The sequence below is a fragment of the Diadema antillarum genome, unplaced genomic scaffold, assembly GCF_040938485.1.
Source record: "Diadema antillarum isolate AM-2024a unplaced genomic scaffold, OU_Dant_1.0 scf00000210, whole genome shotgun sequence".
Classification (NCBI taxonomy): Eukaryota; Metazoa; Echinodermata; class Echinoidea; order Diadematoida; family Diadematidae; genus Diadema; species Diadema antillarum.
The window spans coordinates 1,455,481-1,474,434 of NW_027271099.1; the positions used below are offsets into that span (position 1 = coordinate 1,455,481).

The 18,954-nt window shown below is 39.0% G+C and overlaps 1 protein-coding gene and 1 long non-coding RNA gene across 2 annotated transcripts; both read right to left on the reverse strand.

Moving 5' to 3' along the window:
• Positions 1-2,478: 2,478 nt before the first annotated feature.
• On the reverse strand, positions 2,479-6,593 carry LOC139724275 (uncharacterized). The gene is made up of 3 exons (XM_071635416.1): positions 4,913-6,593; positions 2,962-3,236; positions 2,479-2,556 (listed from the first exon to the last, which is right to left on the reverse strand). Exons 1-3 carry the CDS (start codon positions 6,591-6,593, stop codon positions 2,479-2,481), a joined length of 2,034 nt encoding a protein of 677 aa, XP_071491517.1.
• A 298-nt stretch (positions 6,594-6,891) lies between these two features.
• On the reverse strand, positions 6,892-13,404 carry LOC139724295 (uncharacterized). The gene is made up of 4 exons (XR_011710464.1): positions 13,183-13,404; positions 12,225-12,306; positions 10,456-10,518; positions 6,892-7,255 (listed from the first exon to the last, which is right to left on the reverse strand). It is a non-coding gene; the product is annotated as an uncharacterized lncRNA (long non-coding RNA).
• Positions 13,405-18,954: the final 5,550 nt, after the last annotated feature.

An 18,954-nucleotide genomic window follows, 5' to 3' on the forward strand; every position in this document is an offset into this window, starting at 1 on the left:
ATCTTACATTCTTTAACTGAGCCGGGACCTGATTCACAAAACACACACACACTGAAGGTGTATATTCTGTGAATGTGCATCAATCATAAATTATGTAAGGTGGACATTATTCATTCTTGATATTTGACTGGGGACCCTTTTTTTCACACGCATTGGTAAAATGTGCAATCCGAGGAAATACACCCTGTATGGGGGGTGTGAAATTTGGGTATTTTGTTTTACGATTTATTGGGGACCTGTATTTCACCCAAAACACACGAATTGAAGATTGTACAATTTTTAGAGTGCACTTTGTATATAATTGTGTGCAAAGTGGAAGATTTATATATTTGAAAGTTGACTGGGAACATATTTTCACAACAAACACACAAGTTTTGCCGTAATGGTAGAGGATCTCATTGGCAGGCCTGAAACCTGATTTTGTTTGAACTTAGCAGCATTTTGAAGATAATATTGACAGAGAACTGTTATAGAAATCCCTTAGCTTAAGCTGTTGTATTGGTAACATCATTTATGCAAATTGATTCATTTTGAATTTCATGTTAGGCCAACACGAAATTCAGAGTAAAGAAAAACAAAGGCATATCTATCCTCAGGATGCAGTTTTGCTTCTTATTCCTGATCTGTGAAATACTGGCAATTAAAACTTTACATGTGTTGTTCTGAAGTAGGAAGGCATCTGTAGAAGAATTTTGGTTGACAATTTGCAGTGACTTGCAAATGTGATCCCCTACCTTTAAGGTACAATTGTTTCTTATCACAAGATAAAAAAATAAACTGCAGAAAAAAATCAAAGGGAGAAGTCATTTATATATATTTTTCCAACTGGAAAATATGTATTTAAAACAAGAACAATAACAAGTAGAACAGTCAAGGCGATAGCCGTGATGAGTCTCCCTCTCTTCCTTTTTGTTTTGCTTTACCACGTAAGTTTGATTTCAAAAAGGCAAAAGGGTGCATAGTTATGGAACTGACAACATAAAATACCTCTGACCTATGTACTTGACCTTTGATCCCATAAAAGATTAAGATTATTAATGGTCATAGACCACCCAGGAATGATTTTGAAAAGCCATTACAGTGCAAAGTTATGGACCAATTTCAAAACTTACACGTAAAATACAATAATCAGTGGTTACCATGGCAACACCTTTTTCTCATACTAACACATTATCTTCTAAGCGGAATGTCTACAAAAAGTTTGATATTGTTGATACAGCAACAACCTACTATTATGTGAGAAAATCAGACTCAGTGGAGCACGTTATTATTACTGGAAATGATGTTCTTCAGAAATCCTATACATAAAAATTCTGAAATCAAATGATCATGTAATATCATCCCCTGAAATACAAAATACCCCTATCATACACTCCGCCTAGAAGCACTAGTCCCTTAAATTTTAATGATGCAAGTGTTATCAGTACAGTAGCACAGAAAAAGCACACTAAATATGAAGTTTGACAGAATAACATTTCAAACTGTCATAACAAGTAAACTATCCAGAACAGTATATGTTTGAACTGTCCAGTAAAACATACAAAGCAAAACTCGTAACAGTACAAACTAAACATTATACATCTCAATGATTTAATTCTTGTGTACATTTCAACAAAGCGTCTTGTCCATAACTCTCTTCTCACAAGACAAGGAAATATTAATCTATCATAACATTCAAAACACGGACATGATGAAGAGAAACATATTGAACAGCCTCATTTGTGTTGAGGTTGTATTGGCTACTATGGTAACACTTTCAAAAGTTGTAATTTAGAAAAGCGTGCATGATACACTCTGACAATGCCAGACTTAATACTCATGCTAATACTGTACAGGTTTTAAGAGTCATATATAATATGCATATCGGTATTAGTCAATACTATACAGTTAACAACAACATTATTCATACCCCTTGTAAATTTTAAGTTTATTGTCCTTTTTACTGCATAAAATGTGAAATGGCAAACATTTATCTTTTGTTGAATGCTTCCAGTGGTCAGGTGTTGCAGTTCCACCTAATTTGGATAACAATAGACATGCCCACATGTTAACTTCCTGACATCTCCTGAATTATTCATACCCTGCTCCATTCATGACATTTTTAGTAATATGTTTCAAAGATACATATGTTTTGATATTCCTAATATTTTGTATGTGTTTAGCAACTATTCAGTGATGCTTCCTGTCATTGTGAAAGCCGGAAGAAATTAGGTAAGTCATGGTTAAGGGCTCTACTTTTGGAATACATGCACTTAAGAAATTCAGGTATTGCAGCTTTTCTTAGTTAATGTCGATATGGCAAAGATTAAAGAACTCGGGGAAGAAAACGAAAACGCATTGTACTTGCTCACAACGATGTGAAGGGTTATGAAGCCACGTCCAAGCTTCTTAGAGTTTATGTTGCCACAATACAGAGCATCATCAAGAAACACAAGAAGTTCCACACTGTGAAGAATGTTGGGAAGCGTGGTCAGAAGCTCAAGATTTCCCCTCATCTTGCTTGGAGAGTGCGTCGAAAAGACCTGGGTAACCCTGTGTAAGCATCAGGAAGCTTGGCTGGCATTTAGAAAAAGAAAAAACAAACAAACAAACAACAACAACAACAATAACATAAAACATGAGGACCAGGATCCAATCTTCTAGTCATCAGTTCTATGGTCAGACGAGACCAAAATTAAGTTGTTCGGGCATAGGGATGTCTCGTTCGCCTGACGCAAAAAGTGTTAAGCCTTCAACCCAAAGAATACTGTCCCAACTGTGAAATCTGAAGGAGAAAGCATCATGCTATGGGGTGCTTCCCACTAGTGTGACTGGCAACCTGGCCAAGGTGGAAGGCATCATGAACAAATACATCCTAAGATTCTTTTAAGAAACAAAAAATAAAACACATCAAACCATCTGCAGAGAGTCTTCAGCTTGGGTCAGAAGGGGGTACCAACAAGACAATTACACCAAACATACTGTGAAGGCAGTCAAGAAATGGTTCGAGGACAGCAATGTGGATGTCCTGGAGTGGCCAAGCCAAAGCCACGACCTCATTCCATTGAGAATCTGTGGAAAGTGCTGAAGACCAAAGTTCATGCCCAAAGCCTTTGCAACCTCAAAGACCTGGAGACCTACGCCAAGGAAGAGGGGGCAAAGATTCCTGTAGAGATGTGCCAAAGCCTTGTCGGCAAGTACTAGAACCGTTTGGAGGCCGTCGTCACCAACAAGGGCTTTCCCATAGATTACTGTGACTTGAAGTATATCAAGAAAGGGTATGGATAATTATAGATTAGTCATCTTTGATAAAACGATTAAAGAAATACCCCTGAACATTGGAATTCCATAAATTGTCTTGAGTAATAATTTCTGTATGTGTTTTTCAAGCACTTGAATAATATTAAGGAGAAAAAAAAAAAGGTTTTCCAAACAGCAGAAATATTTTTTTTTCAACTGGCAAGGGTATGAATAATTTCGATAACTGTATATACAGGCATAGGCAAGGCAAAATCGATGACACAAACATCGTGCATCTCAATGTCAGACTTATGATATTAGGACCACAACAAATGTCCTGTACATAATTTTCTTCTCTCTTCTTACATGACAAGTAAGTAAAATTTATTTTTACCAGTTAGTGTCACATCATCCATTTGAATATTTTCTAACGTCCTCAGTTATACGTAACAAGGACAGCGCAAAACGTAGTATCCCGTTTGCCAGGTAAAAATCTGAATCCGTTGAAATAATTTATATTGACTCTGTTCTTTGCAAAATCTTGACCGCTGACCCATTTTTTTTTTATTTCGAGAAAGTGATATGGACTAGATTTGTAAGTTTAGTCACAATCTTTTGAAAAACATGGAATTTACATGTTCAAAACACTTCTATGTCCAACTTTTACATTGACATTTGATTTATTTTTCATTTCGAGAGACTAATATGAAGTAACTCAATCTCTCTTAGCATATTTATGATTTAACGCTTGATAACCTGTGATCGTTAAATGTTAAAACAATCATTTGCGTTCACAAAGCAAAACGTAAAGAAGATCTGCCTAAGAATATTTTGACCACAATTGTGAAAAATGGAGACTTGTTTTTTTATCCTTTCAACCTTTTGTCTGTGTCATTTCGTGCAACTTTCTTTTTTTCACTTTGTGTAAACAGATAAATATTTAGGTATCAAAATGTTAATTTTTTCTAAATGAAGAAACTTGGAGGACATTGAATGTAACTCAAAGTACACAAAAATCATTTCGTCATGCTCCTTTGGATAAATATGTATGTATGAAAGCAAAACATTGTTGTGAAATATTACAGTGGTAGGACTCACAAATACACTAAGAAAGCAAAATCAGTTCTTAACAATATATGTGATGTTTGCCCCTCAGTTTTTGCTAAGTGATCTCCTGTGTTCCAACTTAATACAGGTTTCGATATTTCTTTTTCTTAATCATGACTTCATACACATTTTTCTCACTAAATACGACGTTTTGAAAACATAAAATGTTGTTCTATAAAAACATTTGAAAATATCATTCATGGTCTCACGAATTCACATACCTTTTTTTTTTTTTGGCTAATTGTCATCTCACATGCAGCAAAAGTAAACTTGATCCATTCAAAAAAATGGAAAATCAAATAAAACCCAATCACTTATCTCTGCTTAGAGATGTATGTATTTCGGATGTGGTCTTTCACATTCCTCCAGGTGCGAGTCATGTTTGTTTGTTTAATGAATTCTTCAATCTGATTCTTTCCAGGTAACTCATTTCTGGCTATCTGGGTTCCAAAGTGCATTCTCACTGCTCTTTTTTCTGCCTCTTTCCATTTAGTTACTTTTGTAAGTTTACGCCGTTTCTTGTTTGGTTGATCCTGCTCTGAAGTCACTAGTATGTCTGTACTTAGCCCGGCTTTCTTAGTATTACAATTTGTGGGACGTTTAGTTGCTGATGAGCTTCTTGGTGTGGTGGACATCTCTTCCTCGAGTTCATCAGTTGGTACGCTGACGTCTTCTTCTTTTTCTTCACCGGTAACATCATTTTCTTCATGTTGCTCCTCATCAAATTCCCCTTCTTCATCTTCTTCATCGAACTCCACTAGATCATCGGGCGAAACGTGAATGTCATCTAAGCCTTTACCCGCGTATTCGCCGATGCGTCCCTTATTAGCTGCAAGAAGGACCTTTGATACACGCGCAGCCTGCAGTACATCAAGAGGCATGCGGTAGAATTGGCGATGGACTCGGATATCGTGGCCAAGAAAGTCAGCGACTTGGTCCAGTTCATTATCTTTAAGGTTCAAAACTTGAGTCATTGTACCCAAGCTTTTTCGGAGCCTGGTGGATGTCAGCAAATGTGGCCTCTCGGCACCACAATCAATGGCATGTTTGCGCAGAGAATCTGAGCCTCGTATGTAGGATCCATGGGTTGCACTTGCAAAGAGATAAGGGTTGGACTCTGGAACGTGATGATGTCTTGAACTCAATACAAGGTCCATGCTGTTCTCGATGTCTTTTGTTATTAGGATGGGCACTGTTCTACCTTTTTTCCCTCTGATTTCCAGTCGTTTTAGGGTATTGACAAGATGCTTTTCACATTCATCCAGTGAAGAGAGAACTTCTTCCGATGCTTGGGCACATTTCTTCTTTTCCCAGTCACGGAGCTTCAATTTCGATGCTTCTCCTTGCCTCTTCCTATTGATCGTTATGAGCTTCGACAATACGACCTCTTCAAGGCCAAAGAATGCATCTTCATCTAACGGGTCTTCAGCCAATTTCGAAGAGCACTGTTGAATCTTGTGATCTATATGCTGATTGAGATTCACAATGTCTTTCGTCAGTGGAATGAGTTCCACCCCGTTCCTCTTTCTCTCGTTCAGGTTTCTCAGTGCATTTGAAGACAATTCCGGCCATCTCACTTCTATGATTTTCATCAAGCCACTGCATTCACTTGCTTTGGTTCCATCTCCACTTTCTAGCGAATGGGCAAGGTGGATTTCGGCTGCTTTCTTTAAGTTTTGTCCTGATCTTAGAATGTGACTGGGTGTCTTGTACGTATGAGTTGTTGGGTTAAACCCAGCAATTTCTTTTGCTGCATCAAGAAGAACTGAAAACTTTCCTGGTTTCATGCATTCTGACAACTTGCGACAGGATGCATCTTTTTCCTTCACACAGATCATGATTCTGCCCAATTGTCTCATCTTCCCCCTAATGTTTGAAAACTGTTCTTTATCTGCCCCGGCTTTTGCCAACCAATGGCTACCAAAACGGAGGATCAGATCATCTCCTAGTGCTTCTTGTCCACATTTATCTTGTCTCATGCCATCTAACAAGGCTGACATATCTTGCATGTCCTTAGAGTATGTGCGTAGGACTTTACTCGCCTTTCTTACTCTCTTCTTCTTTTTGCTTGCGCACTCTTCTTCTCCCTGACCACTTGGCCCCACAGGACAGGAATGTTTCCAGAGACTACTTTTCGAAAGCGTGGCATAGCAAAATTTGCAGTAGTCGTAATCACTGTGCCGACTCTCTCCTGAAGGACGGTGAGAGACAATAAATTCACCCTTGCCTTTTAGGACTACCTCGCGATTGTGAATGTAATTCCCCATATTCCTAAGAACTGTGAGCTTGCTTTCTTTTTTCTTTGCATCACATTCACTTAAGTACTCAATGACTTCAGTTTCGTCTGGATGCACATTTCTTAGGTGCCTTGCTATTTTGGCATTGGCCTTATGACAGTAGTAGCAATAGTACTTCTTATCGTATGTCCTTTTCCCCTTTTTAGTTTTAGTGACTTGAACTACAATGATTTCGTGATGTTCTACTTGACTTGGAATTGTGATAGGGTCGTCTGATTCAGACTCAGGTTCAGATGGTGTGGAGTCAGGAACATATTCACTCCCTGTATCATCACTATAATCCGGTCTTTCTAGTTCCGGATCGTGGGTAGAAACATCATCTGTGCACAGCTCCGGACTTCTACTATAATCCGGTCTTTCTAGTTCCGGATCGTGGGTAGAAACATCATCTGTGCACTGCTCCGGACTTCTACTATCATCCGGTCTTTCTAGTTCCGGATCGTGGGTAGAAACATCATCTGTGCACAGCTCCGGACTTCTACTATAATCCGGTCTTTCTAGTTCCGGATCGTGGGTAGAAACATCATCTGTGCACAGCTCCGGACTTCTACTATAATCCGGTCTTTCTAGTTCCGGATCGTGGGTAGAAACATCATCTGTGCACAGCTCCGGACTTCTACCACCTTTTACTTCTGTAGTGTAGTGCATATGACATGACATAACGTAACGAATTGTTAATTACACATAAACTGTACATTTCAAGTGCATAACTGTGTACGAGGGGTGTAAAGTCGAGACATAATACAATTATTTAATCATTTGAACAAACACTGAAAAGAATGTAGTCCGACATTTCAAACAAAATGTCCTCTTTCAACACACTTCATACAGGAGAGTGTCTCCAGAAAGCACACTTTTACAATAATTGAAAAAGATAAGACCAACTATTAAACTAACTCAAACTATATAGAGCTCATTTCGGGGACAACATTTTGTATGACATGTGTGCAGTGGCGACAATTCGTTTAAAAAATTGGGAACTTCATGCAATTTTTGTACGATACCTGATATAAAATTAAACATGCAAACCTTGAAAGTGTACATTCCGGAGACAACAATCTGTATGTTGTGTGCGGAATGGGGATATTTCCTCATTAGAATTAGGAACTTAATAAAAATTATTGAATTAGTCCTGACATTCAACTGAACACACAGCTGGAAAGTGTATATTCGCAGCTGGGGACATGACTCTTTGTGAGGTGGGGGGGGGGGGGGGGGGGGGGGGGGGGAGGGGCATTCCTTTTTTGAACGTAGGAACAGAATACAATTGCAGTATGTGTACTGAATTAGACCTGCGCAACCTAAACACATGCTGAGAGAGTGTACACTTCCGAGTCACCATTCTGTATGAGATGTGAAGGGAGGGGACATTACTTTCTTTTTTTTTTTAAGTGGGAACACCCTTGTAAAATTAGACTTCATAAGTTAAAATCAAATTAAACATGCACTAGAAGAGTGCACACAACTCTGTCTGAATAAAAAGGATTGAACATTTTTACAGTATAAAAGGCTGATTAAACTCTGATTCTGCATCATACGAACCGTCTCTGACAACTGAAGCCTCACTCCCTGCGTGATCACTGCTATCCGGGTGTCAGAGACGGTTCGTATGATGCAGAATCATAGTTAAGATTTATAAAGTATTTTTAAATAGATATTAAAGGAGTGTAAACAGCCTTATACCCTTGCAGAAAATTTTCTAAGCGAGTTGCCAGCTTGCAACAAGCATGCATGCTAGTAACTAGCTTGCTACAAGCTAGAAACGAGCGTGCAAGTCCCGAAATATGTAAATTAGGGTTATATTTCATCCAAAGAGCAATCGAGAATTTGGTTTCTTCGGGTGCTTGCAAGCTTACAAGCATGCAAGTGGCTCCATGTAGTGACAAATCTTGCAAGCCTGAAAGCTTACACTACAGTTAATATTAAGATAGCTTGAAAGCATGCGGCAAACATTTTTTGATAGCTTGCAGGCATGCAGATAACATTTTTGATAGCTTGCAAGCTTGCCAGTTTGCAGCATTGGTCTTCGCAAGCATGCAACAGGACATGCCCAAATTTTAAGCTAGTTATAAGCAAATATTTAGCAAGTATGTTCTGTTCGCTAGCTTATGATTGCTTATTAAGCGAGCCGCCAGCTAGTCGCTCGCTTGCAGCATGCATAAGTTTCTGCAGGAGTATAGTGGAACAATGTTCAATCTTTTTTGTCCAGTTATTTACAGATTTCCAGTGTGTTTTACTTTCATTTCATTTATGAAGTCTAATTTTACAAGTGTGTTAAGTTCCCACTTTAAAAAAAGCAATGTGCCCTATCTCCACATCCCAATACCCATACCCAATTTCAATAACGAAATATCCCTATTCCGCACACAACATAGGCCTACAGATTGTTGTCTCTGGAATGTACTGGAATGTATCCAAAAAAGTGATAATGATAAAAGGCGACAGGCCATAATTTTATTAGGATCTCTTTGTTTTACCTTGTTTTTTGATATCTCAGCCATTTCGAAACCTATTTTCGTAAAATAAACTTTTGATACCCCTAAGAATTGCACGCTCTGTGACATCTCATAGAGTGGTTTCTGAATATCTCGCAAAACGTTAAAAGCTAAATCCTCGCTTCGACCAGAACTGTACACACCCATTAAGATAAAGTATTTTTGAATAGATATTTAAGGAGTGTACACAGCCTTATACCCTTACAGAAAATTTTGTAAGCGAGTTGCTAGCTTGCAACAAGCATGCATGCTAGTAACTAGCTTGCTGCAAGCTAGAAACTAGCGTGCAGTCCCAAAATATGTAAATTAGGAGAAGATTTCATCCAAAGAGCAATCGAGAATTTGGTTTCTTTGCCTGCTTGAAAGCATGCATGTGGTTCCTTTTATTGGTAAAGCTTGCAAAACTGAAAACTTTAATTTTAACCCAAACTTACCAGAGCTATTTTGAGAGCTTAAAGTCCTGGAGCCATTTGTCCCCCCCCCCACCCCCAGGAGTTTTATAGTTGAGTCTTTTTCAGTAATTGTAAAAGTTCTGTAAAATGAGGTGTGTGGAAAGGAGGCATTTTGTTTTGAAATAATGAACTACATACTTTTCGGTGTCTGTCTTATTTGGTAATTACGGTCCTTCTTTTAACAGAAAATGTATCCACTCAACACCCCTAATGCAGGATCATGTCCCCGGAATGTTAGTATGTTCAACAGTTCATTTCATTATATATTATATCCTCAACAGAAGTACAAGGTAACAGTCCGTAGCTGCGCACAGACGACATTTCTCATCATGATTCGAACCAAGAATGCCCGGAGACGGTGCGCAGCTCCGGACTTCTACCACCTTTTACTTCTATAGTGTAGATCATATAACAAATGTGACTGTTAAACACACCACACTGTACATTCTGAGGAAATGACCCTGTACGAGGGGTGTAAAGTGGAGACTTGATATAATCATTTAATCTAACAGACATAGAAAATGTAGTCTCACATTCTTAACAAAATGTCCCCTTTCATCACACCTGATAACAGGACGGTGTATACATTCCAGAGACAACACGCTGTATGCAGTGTTTAGAGTGGGGACATTTGTTTTTTAAAGTGGGAACTTAATAAAATTATTGAATAAAAAAAATGATCACATCATCTACATATCATGGAGTGTTCATGAGCCAGATTTGATGAAAACCCATGAAGACATTCTTTATATATCATAGTAATGATATAACTGTGTGAACGGACGTACGGACAACCCGAAAACATGACACCCGGCACCCTTTGGGGTGGAGGCATAAAAAATATATAATTAATGGTACAATGATTCAACCTAATGTCAAACTTACTGCGAATCTGATGAGGAAATACCCATCGTGTTTCATCATCTTCGTACTTGATGAAGAACCGACCTGAAAAAAAACAAAAAACATTCATTTCTATTCATCCAATATGAATCAATGCTAATCATTGATGCATCCAGCATGTGCTCGCAATTACTGATGACAAGTGAAATGTACATGAAATATTTTTTGTGGATGTAAAATTTTTACATTTCAATTTAGTAAACAAACTAGAAATGTCGCTATGGCGACTGCTATGCCTCCGCCCTAATGCATGATTCTCCTAATAGGTCCAGATAGTACATGTGGACAATGTGTGATTACATTTTCACAAAATTGGCAAAATATTAAAACGACAAGTTTGTCACAAATGTGTTAAATGTTCACCTTCCTTGAATAGGAGAGCATGTATTTGGGAGTTAAGGACTTTAACTTGACTTTGACCCATTCATATGTTTATGCATTGAGTTATTTTCAAGGTATGGAGAAAAAGTGCAATTTCTGTATTGAATAGTAAATTGTTACCATTTTCATCTGGCCTTTGACCCTAAAATTCATAAAATAATCACTGTCAGGCAGAACATGCATAAATATGTAGTATGTTTCAAGATAACTTGAGCCACTTCCGAGATACACATGGAGGAAAAGCTTAGTTCAGCACTTTCACTTGCTCTTTGACCTTTTGACCTTTGAGGTAAAAACAAAAGGAAAAAAACTCTTTCCAAAGAATCTCTATTACGTTATGCATGCATACACCAAGTGTAAAAAAAAAAAAAATCCTGCCAGCATTGCATAAACATGACGGAAATAGTAAAATTTTGAAGTGTTTCCCTTTTCCTTTGACCCCTGACATTTGACCCCATGAACCCTAAATTTTCTAGATAATCACTGCCAGTCAGTACATGTATATATACTATGTTCCATGAGGATACCTTGAACAATTTCCAAGGTACAGAGAAAAAAGGTGAAGTTTTAATATCTTTACTTGACCTTTTGACCTTTGACCTTTGACCTCATGACCCAAACTTTCACCAGAGAATCTTAATTGGGTAGTACATGGATACACTAAGTTTCAAGAAAATATCTTCAGGCATTGCATAGATATGGTGGAAATAGTGAAATTTTATGTATTTGACCTTGACCTTTTGACCTTTGACCTTGAGCATGTGCACCCAAAAGTTGATAGGCACAACTTCACCCCCTAATACACATACATGCCAAGATTCATTAGGATACCTCAAAAGGTTTTGATAGTTACCCTGTCCACAAAATTCATTACGGACGGACGGAAGGATGGACGGACGGAAGGACGGACGGACGGACAACCCGAAAACATAATGCCTCCGGCACCACTTCGTGGCGGAGGCATAAAAATACCTAGATATACAGGGTGGCCCAGAAAGAATGGATTAGCAAAAATTTTGTGTTTCGTTTTATCAGACAATGAATATTGCTCTGAAGAATGGTAAACCATTATCGTTTATTTAGCTAGGGACCTACAATCTGCACAAAAAATCTGATAAATCATAAAGTTTCCTTGCTGCAGCACAAAGTAAAAATTACACCGGTCCGTTCTTTCTGGGCCATCCTGTATATATATATATACACAAGAGCCCGGGGGGCACGACGCTCACCCGAGTATCGCAGTCAATACACTTGATGCAATTTCCCAGTACATTAAGGCCCTAATTGAAACAAGAAAGAATAATTATTACAAACTTTGCCAGTACTCCTCATTCCCTTTAAGATACCCCAAAGATACACAACCCAAGTACCTTGTTTGAAGTCAACTACAGTAGCAGGATACCATGATCCATTCGGCGGCCACAATGCACGAACTTCAGTACCTCGAGGAAACTGCAAGTACATAGAAATGGGACATATAAACTAGAAAAATGATTTTCATTTTTGCCTTAAAATTCAATTTGTTAAAATACAAACTCAATATTACCCTCAAATAATTCAATTAACACATTTTGTTACATAGTGCCTCAATTTGTGAACACTTAAAGATTTTCCCTCGTTTGACTACTGCCACTGTGCTACAATTACGGTGGTGTCCCACCATAAATACAAAATTCAGAGCTGCTAATTTTTAGTGAGAGAATGCATGATTGTTACTTTGCTGCTTCTTTTTCCTGTTTATTCATCCAATCCTGACACTGTATATAACCATGTATACACGTCTGCCAGCTCAGTTCTATCTTTATAGATCGATCAGTCACAGTGGTTGTAATTACCTAAACGGTACATTTATATAGCTATGATATGGTCAAACAGCAGTTGCTGACTATGTAGCTTGAAGACGTCTGGTAAGGACAAAAAAGACAGAAACTCTTACAATTTGCAACATAAACCGTGACATCAGTTAAGTTTTGATGGAGGGGCAATGAGAGGTTTACTTGCCGTTACCATTGTTTGGCCTTGGGGCTCTTCTTGATTGCCGGAGGCGGATATCAGTAAACTAACTTTAATACTCATCTGCAATTTCTGTGGGACCAAGCCTAGCTATAGTCTAGACATATTTTCAGTAGGGTCCTATAGGGAATTTTCTATACAACCTTTTAACCAATTTAAAAGCACAATCAATTGCAATAGCTTCCTGTATGACTAATCACTAGAGTCAGATTCAGGATTCAAAAAATTTTGTTTGATAAAAAACAAAGAAAATCTGTAGATCTAGATCTACAGTATGTCTATATTCTATATTCATGAATAGTATAGTATACATACAACTTCCGAGGTATGTCCATGACTAGTCCTCCGCTTCCTTTGTCGCGTACTCATAACTGTCTCACAATCATTGAAGATCTGTAGGTACAGAAAACACAAGTGAGGAAATGTACATTTATTAGTTTGGCACTTGTAAAGTTGTCTTTTAATTGGTTTCATCTTCAAATGCCATTCAATTTTCTTGATAACACAGTCGCTAGAACTGTGTATAGCAGCAGTGAATTATGGGTGCAAGACAGCATAAATAGGTCTACTAATGACAATTTTATTTTCTAATATTTAATAAGCAAGTAGACTTTATAAATAAGACTCATGTTGTCATGGTATTTACATCTAGAGGTACAGATGTACCATGATCCGACCACTTAAAAGTTAAAGCACAGTCATGAAAATGAAACCACTGATATTGTTTTGCACAAACATTTTTCATATGAAAATAAAGTCTTAAAGGTAGGGAATCCCATTTGCATGCCTTAAATGAAGAGTTGTAGGCCTATAAATACAGTGGTATATGTTGAAGAGAGTATCATTTTAGAAACTCCCATAAAGTATTGAAAGTGGAAGGTAACATCTAGTACATTTTTATTGACCGTTAGATTTTGAATTGAATTTTTTTCGGGGCTCACCGTAAATTCCAGTACATTACTAGGCTACCTTTGCAGAACCATGCACTGCATGTGTGTCCATCATGTATATTTTGTGAAGAAAGTTCATCAAAACTTACAAACATTTCTATATACATTCTTGCCACACACTCTATATGTTATTACATCAGCTCTTATACTTTTAGATTTGTGTTTATAGATTTAAAAAAAAATACAGAAGACTGCAACAAAAAGGCTTAAGTGTGACTGACACACAGAACTATTGAGCAGTTGAGTTTTGTGCATTATTCAAATTGTAGATAACTGTTGACTTCTAAATTTCTCAGCAGTGGCCTAAACAAGTCCCCTGAGGTTCATATCTAATGTTTTGCTGCATTTTGGGAGGTCTCTAAAAGGTATCCCCTACCTTTAAAGAGCATATTCCAATCATTATATTATCACAATCATGTTTAATAAAGATATTTTTCGATTTGACATTTGTACTCTAAAGTTGTAATGGACCTACGATTCGATCACGCGTGTTGAGTCAATGCAAGTTTCGAGCCGCAGCGCAGAGCGCGCCACGAGGCCCAGTACTAAAGTAGTAAAACGGCGGATGCTCACGCGAGCGAGAATTTGGTTTCTTTGCCTGCTTGAAAGCATGCATGTGGTTCCTTTTATTGGTAAAGCTTGCAAAACTGAAAACTTTAATTTTAACCCAAACTTACCAGAGCTATTTTGAGAGCTTAAAGTCCTGGAGCCATTTGTCCCCCCCCCCCCCCAGGAGTTTTATAGTTGAGTCTTTTTCAACTAGAAATGTCGCTACAGCGACTGGTTATACCCCCGCCAAACAACATTTCATAAGCTTTGGTCAAAAAACTGAGGAAGTAGTTAAATCCGCAAGATCTTTCCTTGATCTTCTGCCATTAATATGCCGTTACCATGGCAACGTACTTTCGGGTACTGTCGAAAAATGCGTCTTGCACATCTACAACCAAAGGCACACATCTGTACCAAGTTTCATGGAAATTGGGCAAAAACTGAGGAAGTAGTTTGCAACACAAAATTTTCCATCATTTTGGCTCATAATATGTGAGCTGTTACCATGGCAACATACTTTTTGTCACTGTCAAGAAATGTGTCATGCTGACCTATATCCTAAGACAAACATTCAATATGAATTCCATGAGAATTGGAAGAACACTGATGAAGCAGTTTTGCCATGAAGCATTTTGCCCTATATTTTACCAACATGCCGTTACCATGGCAACGCACTTTTTGCCACTGCGGAAATATGTGTCTTGCACATTAACATATTCAGATGAACATCTGTACCTAATTTCATAAAAATTGATCAAAAACTGTGGGAGGAGTTCGCGACGCAAGATTTGTACCCATTTTTGCCCATAATATGCCGTTACCATGGCAACGTACTTTTTGGTACTGTCAAAAAATAGGTCTTGCACATCTACAACCCAAGGCACACATCTGTGCCAAGTTTTATGGGAATCGGTTGAAAACTGAGGAAGTAGTTCGCGACGCAAGATTTGCAACGGACCGACCGCCCGACCGCCCGACCGCCCGACCGACCGCCCGCCCGACCGACCGCCCGCCCGACCGTCCGCTGATTCCTATATACCCCCTTCAAACTTCGTTTGGCGGGGGTATAATAATTGTAAAAGTTCTGTAAAATGAGGTGTGTGGAAAGGAGGCATTTTGTTTTGAAATAATGAACTACATACTTTTCGGTGTCTGTCTTATTTGGTAATTACGGTCCTTCTTTTAACAGAAAATGTATCCACTCAACACCCCTAATGCAGGATCACGTCCCCGGAATGTTAGTATGTTCAACAGTTCATTTCATTATATATTATATCCTCAACAGAAGTACAAGGTAACAGTCCGGAGCTGCGCACAGACGACATTTCTCATCATGATTCGAACCAAGAATGCCCGGAGACGGTGCGCAGCTCCGGACTTCTACCACCTTTTACTTCTATAGTGTAGATCATATAACAAATGGGACTGTTAAACACACCACACTGTACATTCTGAGGAAATGACCCTGTACGAGGGGTGTAAAGTGGAGACTTGATATAATCATTTAATCTAACAGACATAGAAAATGTAGTCTCACATTCTTAACAAAATCTCCCCTTTCATCACACCTGATAACAGGACGGTGTATACATTCCAGAGACAACACGCTGTATGCAGTGTTTAGAGTGGGGACATTTGTTTTTTAAAGTGGGAACTTAATAAAATTATTGAATAAAAAAAATGATCACATCATCTACATGTCATGGAGTGTTCATGAGCCAGATTCTGCAAAGGTAGCCTAGTAATGTACTGGAATTTACGGTGAGCCCCGAAAAAAATTCAATTCAAAATCTAACGGTCAATAAAAATGTACTAGATGTTACCTTCCACTTTCAGTAGGGCCCTACTAAAGTAGTAAAACGGCGGATGCTCACGCGAGCCACTCCGGGCACTTCCACAGCGAGGCTCCGTAAGAGCGGCTGCCATGGCATTAGCCATTACATCTTTTTAGTCTCAGTCTTAACGAGTAAAACCATGTAGACTTCGACTCCTACTACCTTGTAAACATGATCTAGGTCTAGATAAGAGTCTCTAAAAGTTATAGAAGCGTTTTCTAGGCCCTAGACCTAGACTATAATCCCTGATCTAGAGACTAGACCAGTTTAGATCTAACGTTAGTATTACTAGGCCCTACTAACCATGCTAACTAGTAAGATTAATAAGAGTCAGTTTCAGACGTCTCGACTCTTAGTCAATAACACTTCTTTAGGCACAAAGAGCATTCAGCAGAAGTGAGGTTGTTAAAAATTTTAAAATTAAACTAAAATAGAGTTCTAACGCGTTAGATGTAAGCACTGATTCATAGAATACGTACCAATTGTGGACAGAAGTGTAATAGACTGGGTGGGTGGCCGTGGTTCAGGTGTACGGTACCGGTGCAGGTGTGATGTATTGTAGTCTTGCGATAATTGCACGTCTATGTACAAGCACAAACTGGACCGTACGTACCGGCGCGGCACGTACAAAATGTACGTACGTACGCAATCTCATGCACAGAGTAAGACGGGAACTTTCATTCATCGAGCTTGCGCACGCAAGGCGAGAACTCGACGTACGCGGCCTTGATCGATGTAGCCTTTTGTCAAGGCCCTCTCGCTGTACGGTGAAGAGAGCCCAGCTGAGTGGGGTTGCGCGGCGCGCTCGGCTGGGCTCGCTTCGCTCGCCCATTACAGCGAGAGGGCCTTGACAAAAGGCTATGATCGATGGAGCTGCAGGTATCATCACGCACGTACAGTTATTGCAGTTTCTACTTATCGCAAGCTGGCGCTATTGTCCTTTGTGGAAAACACTCATTTCTGACTTTTTACAACTAACTGGGGACAATTTCTTGTAAAATTGTTGTTACATTACATATCACTCAAAAGGTTGAAAAAAGGATGAATTACGAGTGGGGACGTCCCCACTCCGCGTGTGTCCACACTTGTTGGGTTAAAAATACAAAAATGTCCCCACAGGTCGGTCCATACAGGCTCACACACGTACACACAAGCACACACACATACACACATACACATACGCACACACACACGTACACACACATGTATACATCCACATACATTTTGCAAAAACAGAAGAAAGTAGGGACAAGAGAGAGGGAGGGAGGGGGAGTAGACAGAGCGAAGGGCAGGTCAGCATTCTCGATGCAGGGTGAAGAAAAAAAGAACAATTCCAAACAGTTAAAGGGATGGTACAGTATTGGTGAAGATAAGAATTGGGCTTTTAACTTTTTGCGAGATACCAAGAAAACACTTATGAAATAGTACAGAGCATATGGACTTGAAAGTTTATTAAATATGATTAAAATCAGGTTTTGAATGACTGAAACATCAAAAAAAAAAGTAAAACAAAGCGATCGTAATAAAGTGTGGGTCCCACACTTATTAGAATCGCTCTGTTTTGGATATCTCAGCCATTTCAAAACCAATTTTCATCAAATAAATGTTGAATTCCTCATGGAATTACATGCTCTTTCATATTTCATAAGAGGTTTCTCATTATCTCACCAAAAAATGTTAGAAACCTGAAATTAGGTCTCAACCAAAACTATACCATCCCTTTAAACTAATCATGGGGTACATGTACACATGAACAAGGATTGCCCACTGACTATATTTATGCAAAAAAATGAAAATCGCCAAAAATGTTACATACTGCGTTTTTCCTTGGGGCAGTACTATAATTTAAAGTCCAATGTCTTTCTTTGGTAGTCAAAATTGTGGTCCTTGTTCTTTATGGCTACTTTTAGATGATTATTTTACAAGTGCACAAGCTTCCTGCCTGTCGTCTGTGGGATTTTATATGGCAAAAGCCTCAAAGTGAGTCAGGTTTGTCGAGTTCCTAGCCATCACTCTGATCTTTGAGTCTCACCACAAGTTCTTGATCAGATTCCATCAGGAATCCTTAAGTTTCGCCACAAGTTCTTGATCAGATTCCATCAGGACTTTGCATGAGTCATTTCAGGACATTGACACACTTGTCTATGAACCATTTCTTCACTGCTTGGGCAGTATGGTTCGGTCAATGTCTAGTGGTAGTACGTCCAGGTGTGCCAAAAATTGAGTTTTTTGGCGGACTCCTTCACATTTTCATCAAGGATCTTGACGTAATCCTTCTTTCTCATGCTTCCTTGGACCTTGACGAGGTTCCCTGTGCTACTGGAAGAGAAGCACCCCTAAAGCAGCATGCTTCCATCACCATGCTTGATGGTGGGCTCAGAACCCTTTGGGAGGTACCCTCTGCCACTGGAAGAGACGCAGCCTCAAGGCATGTTTCCACCATCGTGTTTGATGGTAGGCACAGTATTCTGTGGCTTGCATGATTCCTGCTTCTTCCTTCAGACATATGCAGCATCCCTTTGGCCAAATAACTCCTATTTCATTTCATCTGAGGATAGGATGGCTGACCATAAGCTGGCATCTTGCTTCAGATGACCTCTAGCAAAGGTCATCAGCCGAGTCTCCAGATGTTCCTTCTAGAGCAACAGTGTTTTACTGGGACTACACCCATGGAGACCTCTTCTGTGCAAGAATCGCTCGATGGTGGAACTTGACACCTTCGTCCCTGCCTGGTCAAACATTTCAAGGAGGGC

What these genes read in the sequence shown, in the direction of transcription:
- LOC139724275 (XM_071635416.1), bottom strand. Translation starts at nt 6,593, where the DNA reads ATGGGGAATTACATTCACAATCGCGAGGTAGTCCTAAAAGGCAAGGGT. An exon ending in AACTAAACGTCCCACAAATT is followed by an intron (nt 3,237 to 4,912) that starts GTAATACTAAGA and finishes ATATACTTCAAG; the next exon opens with TCACAGTAATCTATGGGAAA. An exon ending in ATTTCTTGACTGCCTTCACA is followed by an intron (nt 2,557 to 2,961) that starts GTATGTTTGGTG and finishes TCTAAATGCCAG; the next exon opens with CCAAGCTTCCTGATGCTTAC.